Source organism: Coturnix japonica, chromosome 1 (assembly GCF_054131305.1).
Source record: "Coturnix japonica strain WE chromosome 1, WE-NBRP24, whole genome shotgun sequence".
NCBI classification, from domain to species: Eukaryota; Metazoa; Chordata; class Aves; order Galliformes; family Phasianidae; genus Coturnix; species Coturnix japonica.
Window position 1 is genome coordinate 120,166,495 of NC_140663.1, and position 17,654 is coordinate 120,184,148.

The 17,654-nt window shown below is 43.3% G+C and overlaps 2 protein-coding genes across 7 annotated transcripts in view; one reads left to right on the forward strand and one right to left on the reverse strand.

Moving 5' to 3' along the window:
• GABRA5 (gamma-aminobutyric acid type A receptor subunit alpha5) overlaps window positions 1-17,654 on the reverse strand; it is a 54,346-nt gene that overhangs the window by 7,735 nt on the left and 28,957 nt on the right. For all 6 annotated transcript variants that reach the window (XM_085532696.1, XM_085532723.1, XM_085532731.1 and 3 more), the window contains one exon: window positions 2,322-2,465. In XM_085532696.1, the coding sequence (XP_085388822.1) occupies window positions 2,322-2,465 (144 nt within the window). The remainder of the gene's footprint in view (window positions 1-2,321; window positions 2,466-17,654) is intronic.
• The window catches only part of GABRB3 (gamma-aminobutyric acid type A receptor subunit beta3), a 183,260-nt gene continuing 166,411 nt past the window's right edge, over window positions 806-17,654 (forward strand). The window contains exon 1 of the mRNA XM_085532678.1: window positions 806-1,026. Within this exon, the coding sequence (XP_085388804.1) occupies window positions 926-1,026 (101 nt within the window). The 5' untranslated portion in view covers window positions 806-925. The remainder of the gene's footprint in view (window positions 1,027-17,654) is intronic.

The window sequence follows — 17,654 nt, forward strand, 5'->3', positions numbered from 1 at the left end:
ATGTAGGGACTGCTGGAAGCAGTGTGAGCTGACAAATATCCTCTTCAGGGGGAATAATATTGGGGAATGTCAGTTCAACAAACCACCACACAGGTGGCACGTGTCAGAGCCATTTTCTGTGGCATGGTTAATGTGGTCCTGATTTCCAAACTGGCTGGTGAATTGGGAATGCAAAGGTATCTTCTCCGAGGAGACAGCTTAACTTAAAAGCCTGGGGACAAAATCAGCTGGACTTGTACAGGGCCAGCATTTTCCTTTAAAAACAAATCTTTCAGAGAGAGAAGCATAAGCATCCTATGACTTGCACAAACATTTCACCTATGTGACTGCTAAGGCCGTGCAGGTTGACTTGGGTGTCAAAAAGAAAAAAAAAAAAAAAGAACAAAAAAACCCACGAAACACCATGAAATATCCCAGCAGTGGGATTTGTGCAACAACTATTTTGTGGGTTTTTTTTTTAAGTTCAACAATGCAATAGAAGGAAAAAATGTCTTAGATAGCCTTTCACAAGTAACCCTGATTACCAGCCTAACGCGAGCTTGATGAAGTCCAGAAAATCCACCTCTGACTGATGCTTTCCCTGTGCAAAATCGGATTTTTGTATTTTGCTAATCCCCGGTTACAATCTGTGTCCTGCTCTTTGTGATCCACCCTGCAATCAGAATCCAGTCAGCCCAGATGCAACCCAGGACATTAATATAAAATCTTGACGTCGGAAAACAAGCATTTATTAGCCTAAATCTTAGGATACAGGAGGGAGGAGGCTACCAGGCACCAACTTTGGGCCCCGTACCCGTGGGCTGTGGAGTACTGGGAGCTCCTGCAGGCACAGCTGTGCGCTGGCAGGGGCCCGGAGCTGACACACTGGAGCAGACGCTGTCGGGGTTGTTTGTTTGCTCTGAAGAGCAGGACGAGCTTGTAGGAGATGTCCCACTACGTCCTCTGGATCTTTTTCTTGGCCATGATGAGGGCAAGAGGGGAGCTGCCATTCATTCCAGAGAACAACGCGGCCATGATGGTAAACTGGTAAGGAAAAATGTGTCTTTCTTTGCTCTTTAACGGGAAATAGCATTACTTATTTGTCCTTTTGCTGTACTGGTGCCTGCTCTGACTTTGTCTACACATGTTTCTTGGCTTTAGGAATCTGCTTTAACAACAGCTCTGTGCCTTCTGAGTGGGGAAAAGGGAAGGGATAAGCTCTATAAGATGGAGATGGTGGTTCTGTTTCATGGTGATTCTGTTTCACGCTGCTTGAGACAACCTTCCCTCAGCTTTGTCTTGTGCTCCGAGAGCAAGCTGCAAGCTGCGCTACTCTCTTTATTGGGCACGTTGGGACAGTTTGAGCAGAAAGTGTTACACACCTTGATGCTTCGGTTCCACTAACTTTGTGTGTGAGTGTACTTCTGCCTGCTTTCAAAACTAAATTTTTCATGGACAGTAATGGGTTCCTAACCTAATCTACACATCAGCATCTACAATCCTGCCCTCACTCAGAGCTCACCATTTTCCACAGGAGATGAGATGCATCTCCAGAAGACACCAGGCAATTTGACTGGCTTTTCCAATGCTAATTGCACTTCTCTTGGCTGCAGGATGCCCTCCGCTCCCCCCAGATCTTGTAGTAGACAAGTGCATTGTGTAACCTGGTTAAGCCCCGGTCTTGCAAGGCCCACGTGACGCCTGTTCCAGCATCTACCCCCCCTGGGACTCCCCCCACCAATGCAGGCCCAGGGCTGCCCTTGCGTGGGAGCCTTAAGAAGCAGGGGGGACAGCTCACGTGGGTGCCCAGGCCAGGATTAAACCTTCTTTGCCTCTCTAATGCTGCCACATCTGGCGCCTCCACACCCAGCTGGGCAGGGAATGGGAATCCTCGGGGTTGGCTCTCCCCTCCTGCTGCTATGGGGTCCCCAGACACGCAGCACGGCCACGCCACCATCACCACATGCCCTCCGCTCCCTCTCCCTCCCCCCCCCTCCCATTGGCCTCATCAGGCAAATCGCTCTAAAGTGATGATTGAAACAGATCAAGTGCGTGGGTGGTGTTTGCCTGTGGGTGGTTCCTCCCCCAGGGAAGCACTCCAGTGATAGCGCTGGCAGACTGGGGAAAGGCAGCTGCCAACAGGCTGCATATAGCAGTGCCAGTGTTCCACATAAACAGCGGGAGCTTATAGGGCTCTCTGATCTGGTGATGGTCCTCACAGTCAGCATGCAGCCCTCTCCATTGTAACACCACTACCAGGAAGCCAGGAACTTGCCCCACTCTCCCCAGCATTCTATGTTCTACAAACACATCCCCATTGTCCTTGGAAATATCTTGCTCACCTGTACTGGTACTGATGTTTTCAGTTCCCACAGTTTGTCCCATCAGGTGGTATTGGTTAAGTCGGGAACCGTCTTCAGCCACAACCACAGAGGTTGTGGTGCTGTTGGTCCACACATAGATCACTTCAGAATTGGGGTAAGCATCTGTTGACACAGGGGAAAAAAGAGACAGTGATGAGTAAAGCCCACCATGTAATGTTTTAGTGGATCTTTAAATGATAGATGGTGGGGAGAGGGAAGAATGGAGGAGTGAGACTGAATGGAGAAAAACAAATAAAGATGACATAATCATGTTTCCATATGCCCAGCTCAAAACATATTAGATTGAAGCCTTCTAATATAACAGATGCATGGGACGGTTTGTCAAAGGCTGAAACAGTAGAGGTATAAATATAATCCATCACAAACACTCCAGCAGCTCAGAGCAGCTCAGACCCATTCTCACATAGCTGGCTGCTCCTAAACCCCAGCAAAAGGCATTTGTTGAAGCTCCCCTTCAAATGCACTCATGCACCTCAAGGGCCTGGACAAGGGGGAACTTCAGAGCCCCATCTCCAGGAAAAGACACGCTTTGTGACAGGACAAGTCATGCTGTGGACAAGCACAGGGTCTGCTGTGTGTGCTGGCTTGAGATAAGGACATGCAGAGGAGGCACTACATCCTGTGCTTAGGGTCTGGCCGTGGATGAAGAAAGCTAGAATGTGTGCTTGTGCCCCTGTGTGTGTGTACACATGTCTGCAACCCAGAGAAAGTATATAGGACATAGATGGCACAGCGTGGAGGAGAGCAGTAGATTGGTGATGGGGGGGTACACCTGCATCCTTGGAGATGCAAATATGACAAGATTTCATTCACGTACACTTGGAAATCCTTGAAAATAAAGGCAGCGTTAGGACTGCCAACTCATTCCTTCCTCAGGAGCGGTGCTGTTGTTTTCAAATCCCTAACACCTGGAGTAATTATGCTATTATGAAAGAATCTCAGCTTTCTTTCAGAAACACTGTCAACAAGGTTTTATATTTTCCTTTTTTAGCCTTCTCTACAGATTATGTCTCAAAAAAAAAAATTAAAAAAAATCCAGGAGCTGACTACATACTTAAATATGTTTTAAGTAGATCTAGCACTTTTCAGAGCACCTTGATCACTGAAAGCTTTCAGGTAACTTTGCTGCAGACATATTACAGAAGGCTGGAACCCACTACATGGACCTCTCTGGAAAGCAAGGATTACTTTCCCAGCAGGAGGTGAAATGCAGACAGGGTTGGAAGGAGTTCAAGTCCAATACAAACATCTCGCCTTCTGCAGCTCTGTAACTAGCAAGCTGGGAGCATAGAATGGTTTCTTCTAGAAAAACTTACCTTCTACACAACCTGTACACAACCTGGGAGACAACACACGCTGGCTTTACAGATAAGAACTTAAAATGCATAGGCAAGTGGCTAGTTTGAGGGGTCTTGTGTATTAAGTACCATCTCCAGCACTGTGAGTTTTGGTTGCCGGAGTCAGTAAGCTGTCATAGAAAGCTGTGACTCCCTTGAGGACTTAAAATTTTCCCACAGAGCAGTTTAACATAAGCTACCGATGCACTGTAATGGGAAAGAAAACAAACATGCTAAGGCAGTCCCTGGATTCATACAATCTTCCAGTACTTAAAGGGAGCTTATAAACAGGAGGGAAATCAACTTTGTATATGGTCTGATAGTGATAGGACAAGGGGGAACAGTTTTAAACTAAAAGCGCGAAGATTTAGAATAGATGCTGGGGAAATTTTTCACTGAGAGGGCAGTGAGGCCATGGCACAGGCTGCACAGAGAGACTGTAGATGCCCCATCCACAGAGGCATTCAAGGCCAGGTTGGATGGGGCCCTGCGCAAACTGATCTGGTGGGTGGCAGCCCTGCCCAGGGCAGGGAATTGAAACTAGATGATCTCTGAGGTCCCTTCCAATCCAAGTCACCCTATGATTCTATGAACGTCAAACAGAAAATAGGAAGTGATCCTGGACCAAGTTAAGAGCATTCGCAGCAGAATGAGCTGCAGATCACCTGGATACTGGAGCAGGTGACAAGGAGGAAAGCAGTACCTTGTCTTCCCATTTGTCAGTCTTCCCTAGCAGTCTTTAGGAAGTGCTAGCAGAGGAAGGACACTAGGCTGAATACATCTTTGGTCTCACCTTTTACACCTAATCTCACATTCTCGTCCACACCTCCAGAAGCTATGGAAATAATGAGGACAGCAAGAATAAGAGTTCAAAGGAGGGTTACAAGTATCTCCATGGCCTGGGAACAAGTCTTAAGATTTGAAGCTTAAGGAGCTCAACTTATTTAGCTTACTGACAAGAGGCTGAGATGTGACTCAGTCACCGAGTATAGATACTTGTATACATAAAAAAAAAAAAATCCAAGAACAGGGAAAACTCATACTACTGACAAAAGGAAAAGAAAAATTCAGGCACTGAAAGAATAGGACACAATTCCCAAGTGGGGGAGGGGTGTGGGAATTAAACAGTGGATAGCCTTCCAAAATTATAGATTACTGTCACTAGAAATATAAAGATGGGATGAGATCTTTTTCATCATATCTCTGACAGAAGCTTGTTGCTGCTGTGTTCGTGACTGGAGTCGATCCAACCTTTGGTAGCTGAGAATCTATGAATCCTCCATCCTTATTAGCCATGCAGCCATGCAGGACTGCCCACACGCCTTTCATGTGCTTGTATTTGTAGCTGTGCAGTAAAATTACTGTAATTATATCTCATGATCTGCTTTGAAAGGCTACAAAGGAATTTCTTCCCTACTGCAAAATATTTGCATAACAAAAAGTGATGGAATTTCACATTCCCCTTAAGAGATGAGATACCCTCCCCATCTCAGAGATGATGACAAGTTCATAGCAATCTGTAAATAATGCCAAAGCTTGCTTTGGAGGCATACAAGTGGATGGGTCACTTCAAGACACTGCTGCAGAATACTTTATTTTCAAGTGCTTAGACAGTATATGTTGGTCATGTGTTGATAGCCCCTGTGAATGCTGGACTTGTGTAGACAGACAGGGACTCCCAGAGAATTTTATTTGTACCTATGTCACTTCCCATGCCAAAAAAAATATGCTGGACTTTTTGTTGGTATCATTCAGATGTACCTCACATCAGCAGTTCACTGCCACTATGAGAGTCTCAGGTACTGGGAAAATCTGTCCAGTTTTCTGCCAATGACACACAAGCTCAGTGAGACATTCCTGGTGAAAGCCCTGTAGCCAAACTCCAGTGAAAGATAAAGACCATGTTGGGATATGTGCTTGTGAGGCTTAAAAAGTATCCAGATGCTTCACTTCTTAGCTCTGCCTGTCTTTACTGTCCTAAAACAGCATCTCTGATTCAAAATGCTGCCTTTTCTTTTACTGGGGGCTTATACACATGCCTGAGTGTAGGCCCGGAGGGTCCTGATCTGGAGCACCTCCTCCTTATATTTATATATATATCTGTAATTCAGAGGCCAGGAGGCACTCAAATGCACCCAGATAGGCCTGACCCCACACACAATGTTTTGTGAGGTGGCTTTCTTCTGAAAGAAGCAGGAAAGAGAAGCTGTCTAGATAATCTGTTAGACAGGATCATGCATATGACCTCCCCATCTATCTTCTTTGCAACTGTAAAGAAAACAAAGTCTGTGTTTTAAAAGGCTGTAATATAGGATTTTTGGCTTAACGCCTCCTTTCCTCACTCTGGGCCATGCTTTGAGAATCTGAGCTTCCTTGTGAGAAAGAGAAGAATTGAGAAAATGCCAAAAAAAGAATGTGAATGTAAAAAGATGCAGCCACCCCCTCAGTCCATAAGTACCCTTGTGAGAAACCTATATCTCTGACAGGAGTAGGCTTCCCTATGTGGATCCTTCCACATCCCTTGGTGTGGCAGCTGAACCTTGATCATATCTTTTCTGGTCATCTATATAAACCTATGGGTACCTGTGTCCTTTTACTAGGCATGTGCCTTCCTACCTCAAACCTTCTGCCATGCTTTCCCCTCAAATTCTAGTTATCCTAAACTTGCCTACCAGAAGCTCCAACCCATGCAGTATAATTAGGCACAGTCATATTGAAAGCTGAATGTGTGGGAGTAGTCTCAAATAATGTCATTTTGCTTTTGGGATAGAGCTGTTGCTAATGGAGAGATGGCATTATTCACTGTCATACCAAATTGTGTAAAAACCTCCCTCTGTTTAAGTAAAGCTCTGGTAGGTTTTCAGTCTCTAAAGAATGAAAAATCTCAGCTCCTGATTTCTAGGGTTATGCAGAAGGTTTACTGCTGAGCAAGGGAATAAGGTCCTCACCACCTCTACATAATGCACACAGGGGAGCAAGGAGACACCCAGAGAGTGATAGGAAAGTGTAGTAAATGCTTTGGGTCAGAAAACTGGAAGAACACTGTTGGTGTTGTCGTAGAAGCAAACTCAAATTCAAAGCCACTGAATATACAAGAGAGGCTGCTTGACTTTCATTCTAATTGAAGCAAGTAGGCTTCTTCTGTTATTATAAAAGCAATAATTAATTTGGCGTTCTTTACCATTATTTTGCTAGCTTGCCAAGGAAAGTGAGATGCCTTATTCAATTTTCCTTTCTTATCTAAGATCACTCTTTCAAAAGACAAAAACAAACCAGTTTAGATGAACAACAGAAAACACAGAGAGGTGTGATATAATTAGAAGCAAGAAAATGGCAGGAGACATTTATTTCTAGCGGGCATTTGATAAATGGCTGCAGACTTATCACCGAACAGAATGATGAAATGAAGTCATTTCTTCACATATCTGTTTACTGATGATCTATTTTTCTCCATTCTAATGTCCAGCACAAATATAAAACCCATAAAGCCCTACTTTCCTGCACACTCTGCTATCTTTGTACTCCCATGCATCGGGCAAGGCAATTAGTCCTTCTTACATCAGTGACCAGAGGGCAGGTGAGCAACTACAACCAAAGGAAGGAACCAGTCTAACAAAGCAAAGCAGCCAGTTGGTAAGAACTAGAAGAACCCTGCCCTTTGTCTTGGCAATGCAGGCTGCCTTGTTTTCATTTGGATTAATTACATATGAACTGGAAAAGCCACTTTGGGACAACTGCTCATGTTGATTCGTTGTCCCCTTTCAAGCTCCCTCTGCTATAGTTTTGGTAGAACATTACATAAGGGATTCTAAGAGGACAAGGAGGAGATGTTCAGATGCCCATTCCTATGAATGAAGCAGTGTGAGGTGCACAGCACCCTCCCAGACATTAAATGAGCAACCCATGAACAGGGAGACTTCTCCTGACAAAGCCCTACACAGAGAACACTATTCCTTATCTCCTTAAGGCAAATAAATCCTAACATCTCAAATTTGCATGTCTGAGTGCAAACTTGAGATCTATGGGACATAGATGCAATTTTTCAACTATTTTTTCAAGAGATCATCAGTCATGAAAAAAACAACATCCACACTGATGTCTGCCAGGAAGTTTTCATAGCCATATGACAGGATAGAAAATATGTCAAGAGAAAAAGAATCTAAAAACACTCCCCGCTGTCTTTCTGTTTTTTATTTAACTCATTACAACTGCACTGTCACATCCTTAGCCTTCATCATCATATGACATGCCTCAGGATCATCAGACTGACAGATTTTAGAAGTATTGCTAATCCTTATTAAAGTCTATTGTGAATGTTGTGTGTATATTGTTTTTCAGAATCTCTAGTTATAACCTTAATATACATACAAATATCTATTTTGGGGCGGGTCCAGAGGATCCATGTAGATCATCAGAGGGCTGCAGTGCTTCTCCTATGAAGAAAGGTTGAAAGAACTGGACTTGTTTAGCTTGGAGAAGAGAAAGCTCCAAAGTAACCTCACTGTGGTCTTCCAGTACTTGAAGGGAATGTACAAACAGGAGGGGAATGACTGTTTGGTGGGCAGCGATAGGACAAGGAGAATGGTTTTAAACTGAGACAGGGGAAGTTTTGGTTAGGTATTAGGAGGAAGTTTTTCACACAGAGGGTGGTGATGCACTAGTACAGGTTGCCCAAGGAGACTGTGGATGCCCCATCCCTGGAGGCATTCAAGGCCAGGCTGGATGTGGCTCTGGGCAGCCTGAGCTGGTGGCTGGTGACCCTGCACATAGCAGGGGGGTTGAAACCGGGTGATCACTGTGGTCCTTTTCAACTTGGGCCATTCTATGGTTCTACGATCTATTAATGTACTTGACTCACTTAGAGACTGTTAGATAACTCAGTAGAGATTCAGATTTACAGTCTCACAACAACTTCTGCAGGGAGTAAAACAGTGCTGCTGATAAGCCATAATGTATCAGTTTGAATTCTAAGACTGAGGCTGGGTTTCTTCTGGCTTGAGCATGAACACTTTTTACTTTATTATACAGTATCTGTCAGTGCTTGTGTCTATACAACTGAGGCTAGATTTGAACTTTATAATTGAAGTTTCTTTTTACATTAAGTTGATAAGAATGAATTGATGTATAAATGAGGACTCTATGCACCCTATAGGAAGAAATCTAGTAAAAATGCAATTTAAAATATAAAAACAGCAAGGCTGTGATAAATATGCATGGTCTGGGTCTGGGGGAAATAGGTGTTGCTGTTTTTTTTAAAGTAAGCTATTGAGATAAAATAACTGTTTAAACACTAAGAGCCTAAAATCAAGAGCTTTACATAGTGTGCTAATAAATTCCACTGTTCTTACGGGAATTTGAGGGTCACAGAAATTAAGTTAGGGACCTGAAATCACCAAAATTAAGACTGACTATTTAAACTACCGCAAGCTCACAGCACCTTAACAGCATGAATGATCTGAATATTTGTCACAGACAAGAAGCGTAACATGTATAAATACAGAGGATTATAAATTGTAATCACACAGAATCTCAGAATGGTTGAGGTTCGAAGGAACCTCTTGAGATCATCCAGTCCAGCCCCTGCTCAAGTAGTGCCACCTCCAGCCAGCTGTCCAGGACCACGTTCACAAAGCTTTTGACTGTCTCCAAGGATGGAGACTTAACAGCCTCTCTGAGCGGCTTGTTCCACTGTTTGGTCATGATCACAGTAAAAATTAGTTTTCTTGTGTTCTGACAGAATTTCACCTATTCTAATTTGAGCCTATTGTCTTGTCTTGTCTCTGGGCTCCACTGAGAAGAGCCCTACTCCTTCTTTTTCATTTCCTCCCATCATGTTTTTATACAGATGGAACAAATCCCCTGAGCCTTCTCTCTAGGCTTCCCCAACTTTCTCGGTTCCATCCTTCTCAGCCTCTCTCCATATGAAAGATGCTCCAGCCTTTGAATTACATTTGTGGTCCTGCACCTGACTCATTCCACAAAGACCATATTTTTCTTGTATGCAGGAGCTTGGAACAGGTGCTCCAAACGTAAGGAGAACTGAAAAACTCAAAATGAAATATTCTTGGGATGACACAGTACTGTCTAGATGCGACAACAGAGGAACTCCAAAGAGAAAATTACTGTCACTGACTTAAAGCAATTCTTGTATGAAACTGGTGAGAAAAGATAATAGGACACCATTGGCTGTAAAACAGTCAGTAAGAAGTTCAGCCTTACTACAATGATCTGTTTCTGTCCTTCCTGAACTTACAATAAAAACATAATTTGATAATATGGGCAATATTTTATATGTTTTCCCAATATGAAGTTTTATTTGATTTTCTATTCACATTCCACAGGGAATAGAATAGGATGTCTTCAGAAATGTGCTAGACAGGTCTCAAGGGACTTCATTACTAAGAAACAGTAATATACCTTTACTGATCAGTACTAAAAAAATAAAGCCCTAAGTTAGATCGAAATCACTTTGTTTCAGAATGAAATTTATAAGTCACCTCTGGAAAAGGTGGGAATAGGAATGTGACAGAAGTGTCTATGGTTTGGAAATTAAATGGAAACACCGACTGTACCCACAAGGTGGTGAGAAATACAGAACTGAAGATGACTGTGAAATTCATTTTGAGATGGAGGGTTTTATGATGTTCCTTCAGCTTTTCAAAGCAAGTGACAGGTGGAAGGTCCTGTTTAATTCTACAAGTTCCAGTTCAGAGGGGAAAACTGCAACTCTCTTTAGAGCTCAAAATCATAAAGCAAAGAGGGAAAAAATAACAGTCCCTCATGACTTTGGCCTGAAAGAAACTTTGTAATTTTAAAGGTGTGATTCATGATTAGCAGAGGCAAGGCTAGTGACTGCTTTAATACAATGAATTAGCTATTTGCAAGCTGGTACACTAAATCACAGGCATACCAATTATGAATGTAATATGAATACTAACAAACAGTTGCACTGATAATTCACTCAGGCACAGTACCCTCACAGGATGCTATTACATAGCTTAAGAATAGCCCTGAGCTAGGAGCTGTGCAGAGCAGAACACTATTTCTCTCCTGGATCATTGTGGAGACATAATTTGGCCATTGGAGCCCTGCCCCTCTGAGAGGTGTGCACATTTGCTACCACCGCTGGCAACACTGATGATTCACTGTCCATCCTACATGCCGATTCAGCGATGGGGCAGCAGTCTGAGCTGTGCAGATATTCCCCAAGCAGCCAACAGCAACAACCAACTGATGCCTTGCTGTGAAATCTAACAATGCAGGTACCTGGGCTAAAAACCACGTGCAGCATAACAACCAGAGCTGCGTGCCCTGGGAGAACTGGCCCTCCAGCTCCAATCACAGAAAGAAAGGAGCAAACAGAGTGTTTTCCTGGTGCAATGCCCTGAAGCACCGCAAAAGGCAACAGACAGGCAGGTTAAGACAACAGAACTTACCACCTTTTGCTGCGGGATGCTGCCATAGGTGGGCTGAAAGGGGCAATTACACAGGAGCTGCTGTGGGGCTGCTGTACGGCCAGCTGCTCTGAGACCCCAGGTTATCTTCCCAAAGTGGCTGCTCTCATCTGGAGAAGGTGATGTCTTTTGTCTATTCCCTTCCAATCCCCGTTTCTTCCTCTCACTGCCCTCAGTACTTAAAATATCTTCCTTCATTTTTGAATTTATTGGAAGATGCCTCAGTCTAGAACTAGCCCAACAATTTATTTTGCACCACAAGTAACGGTGGCTATACAACTCTCTTCCATACAGAAGGGCTAAAAAGAAGGCCCTGATGCACTCTTTTATTTTTCTCCTGGCTGGTATAAGTACCTGTTGCAAGAGGACTACAGTAACAGAGCAGTAGGATGCACTGGGATAACAGTTAAACATTTTGTAATATCCTGGGACCTCCCTGACCCTACAAAAGTATTTCTAGGCCAGGCATATGGTAATTCCAAATTGGCTGACCACTCTGAGTGCTGTAGTAATACTTAATGAACTCTGAATTTGCAGTCGTGATATCAGGCAGCTGTATTAACTGCTTCATTAGATACAACAGCACAGTCATAAGGAAGATGCTAGAGATTTAATTTATTTTTTGCTAAGCAAATAAAAGTATTCTCCAAAGTGTGACTGACACCATTACTCACACTGCACAGTATCCTCCTCTGTAAGCAATCTCTATCACAGAGGTCCACTCATTTTGCAAGCTGACACTTAATATCAGCGAAGATAATGCAATCAGCTCTCCAGGAGAATCACCAAGGTTTTGTTTGAGAAAAACTGACTGAATTTCAGAGAAGACACAGTTTAATCTTGTTTTGAAGGGTCCTTTCAAAAACATGATGGTTTTGGCCAAATCTAACTTCGTGGTGTGAAACCATGACTTCACCACAATGAATGATGGTTCTTCCCATCGCCTTCAGTGGTAACAAGGACTCTCACATTTACTGATCTACTACTGAGAACATCACCATTTATGCATCAGCATGACCTGAGACTGACCAGGAAAAAATTGGAACTACCTGCAGAATGAAATATATGCCTTTTTTCTGAAACCAGTCCCTTAATGAAGATGTTTACAACTCTCAGAAGTACTGCTACACTAATAACACTGTGTGCATGTATAATCAATAGGCAAGCAGAGGCAGTAGGTTGAAATATTATTATTCAGTCACTTCAACACTGCTCAGAGATCACAGTCACCAGAACTTACTCCCTATGCCCAAGCTGCAGTCATGTAAGTCTCAGAAGTGGGAAAACTCCCAAGCCTCTGACATCAGAAAAGAGATACTCGATTCCCATCCTCTGCTGCTAGCCTGGAGACTCAAGCTTAGCTGGGTTTTCCTGAGTCCTGGGAGCCAAACCTTTAGAAGGTGTACTGCTATTCTATACAGCATTCATTGCTGAAAAGCACTGTTTGCTTCAGGGCTCTTCAGAGCAGTAGTGCAGAATATGGAATCTCTGCAGTCCCAAAAATGGATGCTAGTATGCAGACGAACCAGCACAGTTTCCATTTCTGCGCCCAGCTCTAAGACAGCGGTTGGCCTTCTGGAAGAGACTTCAGCCTTTTCAGCCTGTGAATATAGGCTGCTGTGGAGGTGTCACAGAGCAGCCTCGTATTTAGGAGAAGGGTGTTGCTGCAAGCTCTTTTGTCCTTCCCCGTCCCTGCACCTCTCATTTGTGTATCACCAAAGCCTTTTCTTTTCCCTTCTTATGCAGCACAAAAGGATCATTTTCTTAATGAACACAGAACCGCTTGAGGCCACCAGTTCAAGCTGCCTCAGTGGCGAATAAAAGCCCTTTCCATCCTGTCCTTATCAGAGGAACCGCCATTTCACATTTTGTCTGTCACTGCACTAAAATGTCCCTTCTTTGGGAACCTTTCCCTCCTGCCCACAGAGACCCCGGCCGAAAGGCACTTAGCTATTTGTCTTCCCTGTACACAAGTGCACATTTCCTTATCTACAGACATCAGCTGACCTATTTTAGTCATCTGCTTTAGGAGGAGATTAACCTGAGCTTAAAAATATCTGCTCCTCTCCCCTGACCATAAGAGGGTGAGAGTGGTTAGCTCAGCTGTATATATTTACTCTGCAGAAATACAAATTTAGAAGAGAAGAATCCCATCTCTGCTGACAGATTTAATACTGGATGCCTTCAGCAAAGCAGCTAGCTGGTAGCACAGTCCGGACGTGAGCAGACTTTCAGTGGACATGGTGTGGGAATGGGCAGAAAGAGCCAACCCTTCAGGCATTCCCTCTTCAATTTCTTCACCAAGCACAGTACAAACAACTTCTTTTGAAGAAGCTGTGCTTGAACTGCAGCTTGCACTACACTGCAGTCTGGGCTAACCTAGTTTTCGGTACAGGGGATGAGGCTGACATGGACTCGGCAATTTGGAGGGAGGACTGATGGTTGATGAGAGACCAAGATGTTAGGAAAGAGCTGCCAGAAACCAAATTTTCAGCAGTGTCTTACAGCTTTTTCTCTTTCTTTCCCCAAAACCGTAGGCAAGTCCTTTTGTCATTAGCGTAGTGCACAAGCACTGGGAGGCTCTAATTGAACCCAGGGACCCATAACGACAGAGGCAATAAGAGCAGGTAATGAACCACTCAATCTTTGCTCAGAAGAGACTGTAATTGTTCTTTGCCTACTCCATCCCCACCTGCAAAATGCAGGCAGTGGAGACCTACCTGCCTCACATCAGTACAATGAGAATGACTTTGGAAGCATTTATGAAATATTTACAAGCCATGGAAATGGCCACCTTGGAAAGCAACAGCCATTAAAAACCTGTCTTGTAAAGTAGTGGTGCAGTATTTACCCATTTGTCCCATGTACAAATAATATCCCATTTGCCAGCGGCATAAACCCATGATCCATAGTTAGCAACTGTAAGCCCTCAGCGTGCTTTGTGGGGCATTACGGGCCACATAATATCATTGCAGGTTTGCACCCAAGGATCATCTGTGAGCTGCAAATGCCTTAAGCCAGTGAAGCAGAGAGTATCTGCATGTTATTTTCTACTGCTGACAACACAATTTGAATCATGGTTTTCCTGCAATCATGCAGTTTCACAGCCCTTAAATTTAGTCTGAAATCTCCAGAGCGGGAAGTACATGCTGATGTTTGTACCAACAGCAAAGCACCTGGATCTCCATGCTGTTCCTCCACAACATTGTCTAGACCTCTTTCAGGTGAGATAAAAACACTGCTGTGTATCTCCACATCAGCTGCTTCCCTGCCTGAACTTTTTATTCCTTGAACTCAAAGCCAATGCTGGTAAAGCTTTTTCCTCCTAAAAAGGAGCCCCAGGGAAGCACACCTTACCAATACAAAAACCAGTTTTATTAACCATGATCCTGGTGGCCCTTTGGGCTGGAAAGGAGCCGAGCCCGCGGCTGCTGCAGCTCAACATTTATGGGAAGACCGCAGGTTTTTCAGACAATTGTTCTTTTTGACCTCCCTTTTCAACTCTATTATGAACCTAAGGGAAAAAGCTACCAGCTTCTGAACAGATGATCACAAAGAATAGGAAGTCACTGATCCAAAACCAGGCAGTATTTCACAGGAAAGCAATCACACCCAGAGGACGGGATGGTGGCAAATGCTGAATTTTTAATGTATTTTTAAAACTCTCTCAGCGCAGACCTGAATATACATGACAAAGGCTCTGAAAAGCAAATTAATGACGATGACTGCAGTCACTTAGGAGGAAACTAGCACAGTCTCTCCAGCATTTTCTGCAAAGTCCTGATCCTACAGGTGGAAGAAAACTGACTGACCTGATCATTTTAGGGAGCTTTTAGAAAGGGCCTTTTTCACTTTCGACACTCTAAAAGGTATAACTTCAATGACATAGGACTGCTAAAATGATCGGAGGGCTGGAGCACCTCTCCTACAAAGAAAGGTTGAAAGAACTGGACTTGTTTAGCTTGGAGAAGAGAAGGCTCCAGAGTGACCTCATTGCGGTCTTCCAGTACTTGAAGGGAGCATACAAACAAGACGGGGAATGTCTGTTTATGAGGATAGACAGCGACAGGACAAGGAGAATGGTTTTAAATTGAGACAGGGTAAGTTTAGGTTATCTAAATATCTACTAGGAGGAAGTTTTGTACACAAGGGAGTGGTGACACACTGGAACAGGCTGCCCAAGGAGGTCATGGATACTCCATCATAGACTAATTCAAGACCAGGCTGGATGTGGCTCTGGGCAGCCTGGTCTGCTGGTTGGTGACCCTGCACAAAGCAGGGGGTTGAAACTAGATGATCACTGTGGTCTTTTTCAACCCAGGCCATTTTATGATTCTATAATGGGAAACCCACCAAAAAAGCAAGAAGTTAGGGGCATCTTTATTGGTTAATTCTACTCCATGATGGTGTCCCATAGTAATAACTGCCACAGAAATATGAATCATACAGCCCAGGCCCAGCTTTTTAAATTCTCTGCAGATTTCTCTTAAGAAAAGCTTCTTAGATTACTGAATTACGCAAATATTACAGTGTTTCCTGTTAAGCACCATGCTCCTTCAGCCTCCTGCCCTTTGGGAGCTCCAGGCTGCACTGCTTCACACACTGTGGGACAGAACACAAGGGTGAAGCTGCTGGCAGCACGGACTGCTCAAAATGACAACTGAAGATGTGCCTGTGTTGCTACAGATGCACATTTAAATTGAGTACAGGCTGTGTGCTATGGCACCTGTGAGGATACAGAAGTAATTACTGGTATAACCTACCCCCTCAATGTCAGAGAAATACAAAGCTCAAATAAGACGCTTGCAGAAATAGTGAAGTTGTCTTCATACAGAAGAACTCCTAGTTTTGACTTTTATTTTTAACTCCCCTGAAAAAATGGGATTTCCAGCATAAAAAGCTATCCCATATCTAAGAGAGAAAAGCTCACCACCAACATATGCAACACCTAACTAATCTCCAGGAACTAGTTCTTCAGAACAATGTGCAAGAGAGGTATCTATTTCTGAGCTAGCTATGTAGAGAAAAATGGATTTCTAAGTTTCTTATCTACATCTGAGATAGTGTTGCAGAGAAATAGGAAATTCTAAAATGTGATTCATCTCATCCTTAGGGAATCATCAAGAATAGTTCTAATGAGCTGCACTACCAAAGTACTTACTTCCTTTCAGTGGCTATAAAAGGAGTCTAGACAACTAACTGCCATGTCATTGTCTAGCTAAAATTGTCACAGACCCACCCCATCCATTTTACAAGGCTCTGCTATCAATGCACAGCTTTCAATACAAGACTAACTACTCTGATCATTCTGCAGCAGTGCATTTCTATGTCCTGCAACAGACAAGAGTCAGAGCAGATTTTGGGGAGCCTAGTGGCTCCCATGGTAACCTATGATTTTGTGAGTATGTTTCAGTGTAAGTATGTAAGTACATTTTATGTATGAAAAACTTCTGATTATTTAAAACACAGCCCCCAAAAGAGTCATGTGTGCACAGTTTCAAGCAAATAATAGCAATTTCTATAAGGTGGTCTCCAACTTCTCCACTAATTCTACAGAATGTATGGGAAATCAGTTCAGGCTTGATTACTGTGATTTACTAGCTAAACAAGCAAAATTAAGTCTCAGGTCCAAGCTAACTGTTTGAGAAATGCATCAGATATCTTAGAAATCTTAGTAATCAACTAGTTCTGCCTTATTTTGTCGTTCCGGAATCTATTGCAATGGAGGTGCCTTAAGCAGTGATAAACTTAGGAAAATATAAAAGACTTTACCTGAGCAAACAGCATTTAATTATTCATACACAAGGCTTTCACTCACAGATTTCATGAAGCTGAATACACTGCTATCATGTTTTACTAAAAGGAATTTGAGTCTGTTTCCAGGAATCTGTTTTGGAGTTGCCCCTCCACATCTGCAGTTCTTCTACCATGTCACAGTTTCAATCTGGGGAATAAAATCAATAAACTCCCTGCAGGTGCTTTCACCTCGGAGCTATTATGAGTATCATGGAGAAACTACAACACGGGTGAAAGTTCCTTTAAAAAGCTTTTTTGGAGAAATTTCTCAGTGTCTGTAGGTGCATGGATTGTTTGAGAACAGAGAGAACCTTACTAGTGCAAATTCACCACTGCAAAAATCCTGGGGTACTGGTGAAGCTTCTGTCTGCTCATTACTCTCACTTCAGATGCCTCAGAGAAAAACAATCTGAGTGTTTTCTGCCACAGAAATAGCCTGTGCCCCTTCCCTTACCAAAAGCTGCAGAAGATGACATGACTCAGTTTGATCTGTTAAAAGGGAAGATGTATATAAACCATGTTAACGTCTTTCTTCAGAAGCCATAAATTTTACTTAGCACTGTTTTCTCACAGTCTGCAAACTCTCGGTGCAATCTGCAATGATCAATCTTCTCCATCTGCACAACCAAATGAAATTCATCAGGAATAAAAGCCAGGCCTGTTTTTCCACAGCACTACTTATGAGCCAGGGGGAATCTCATTAT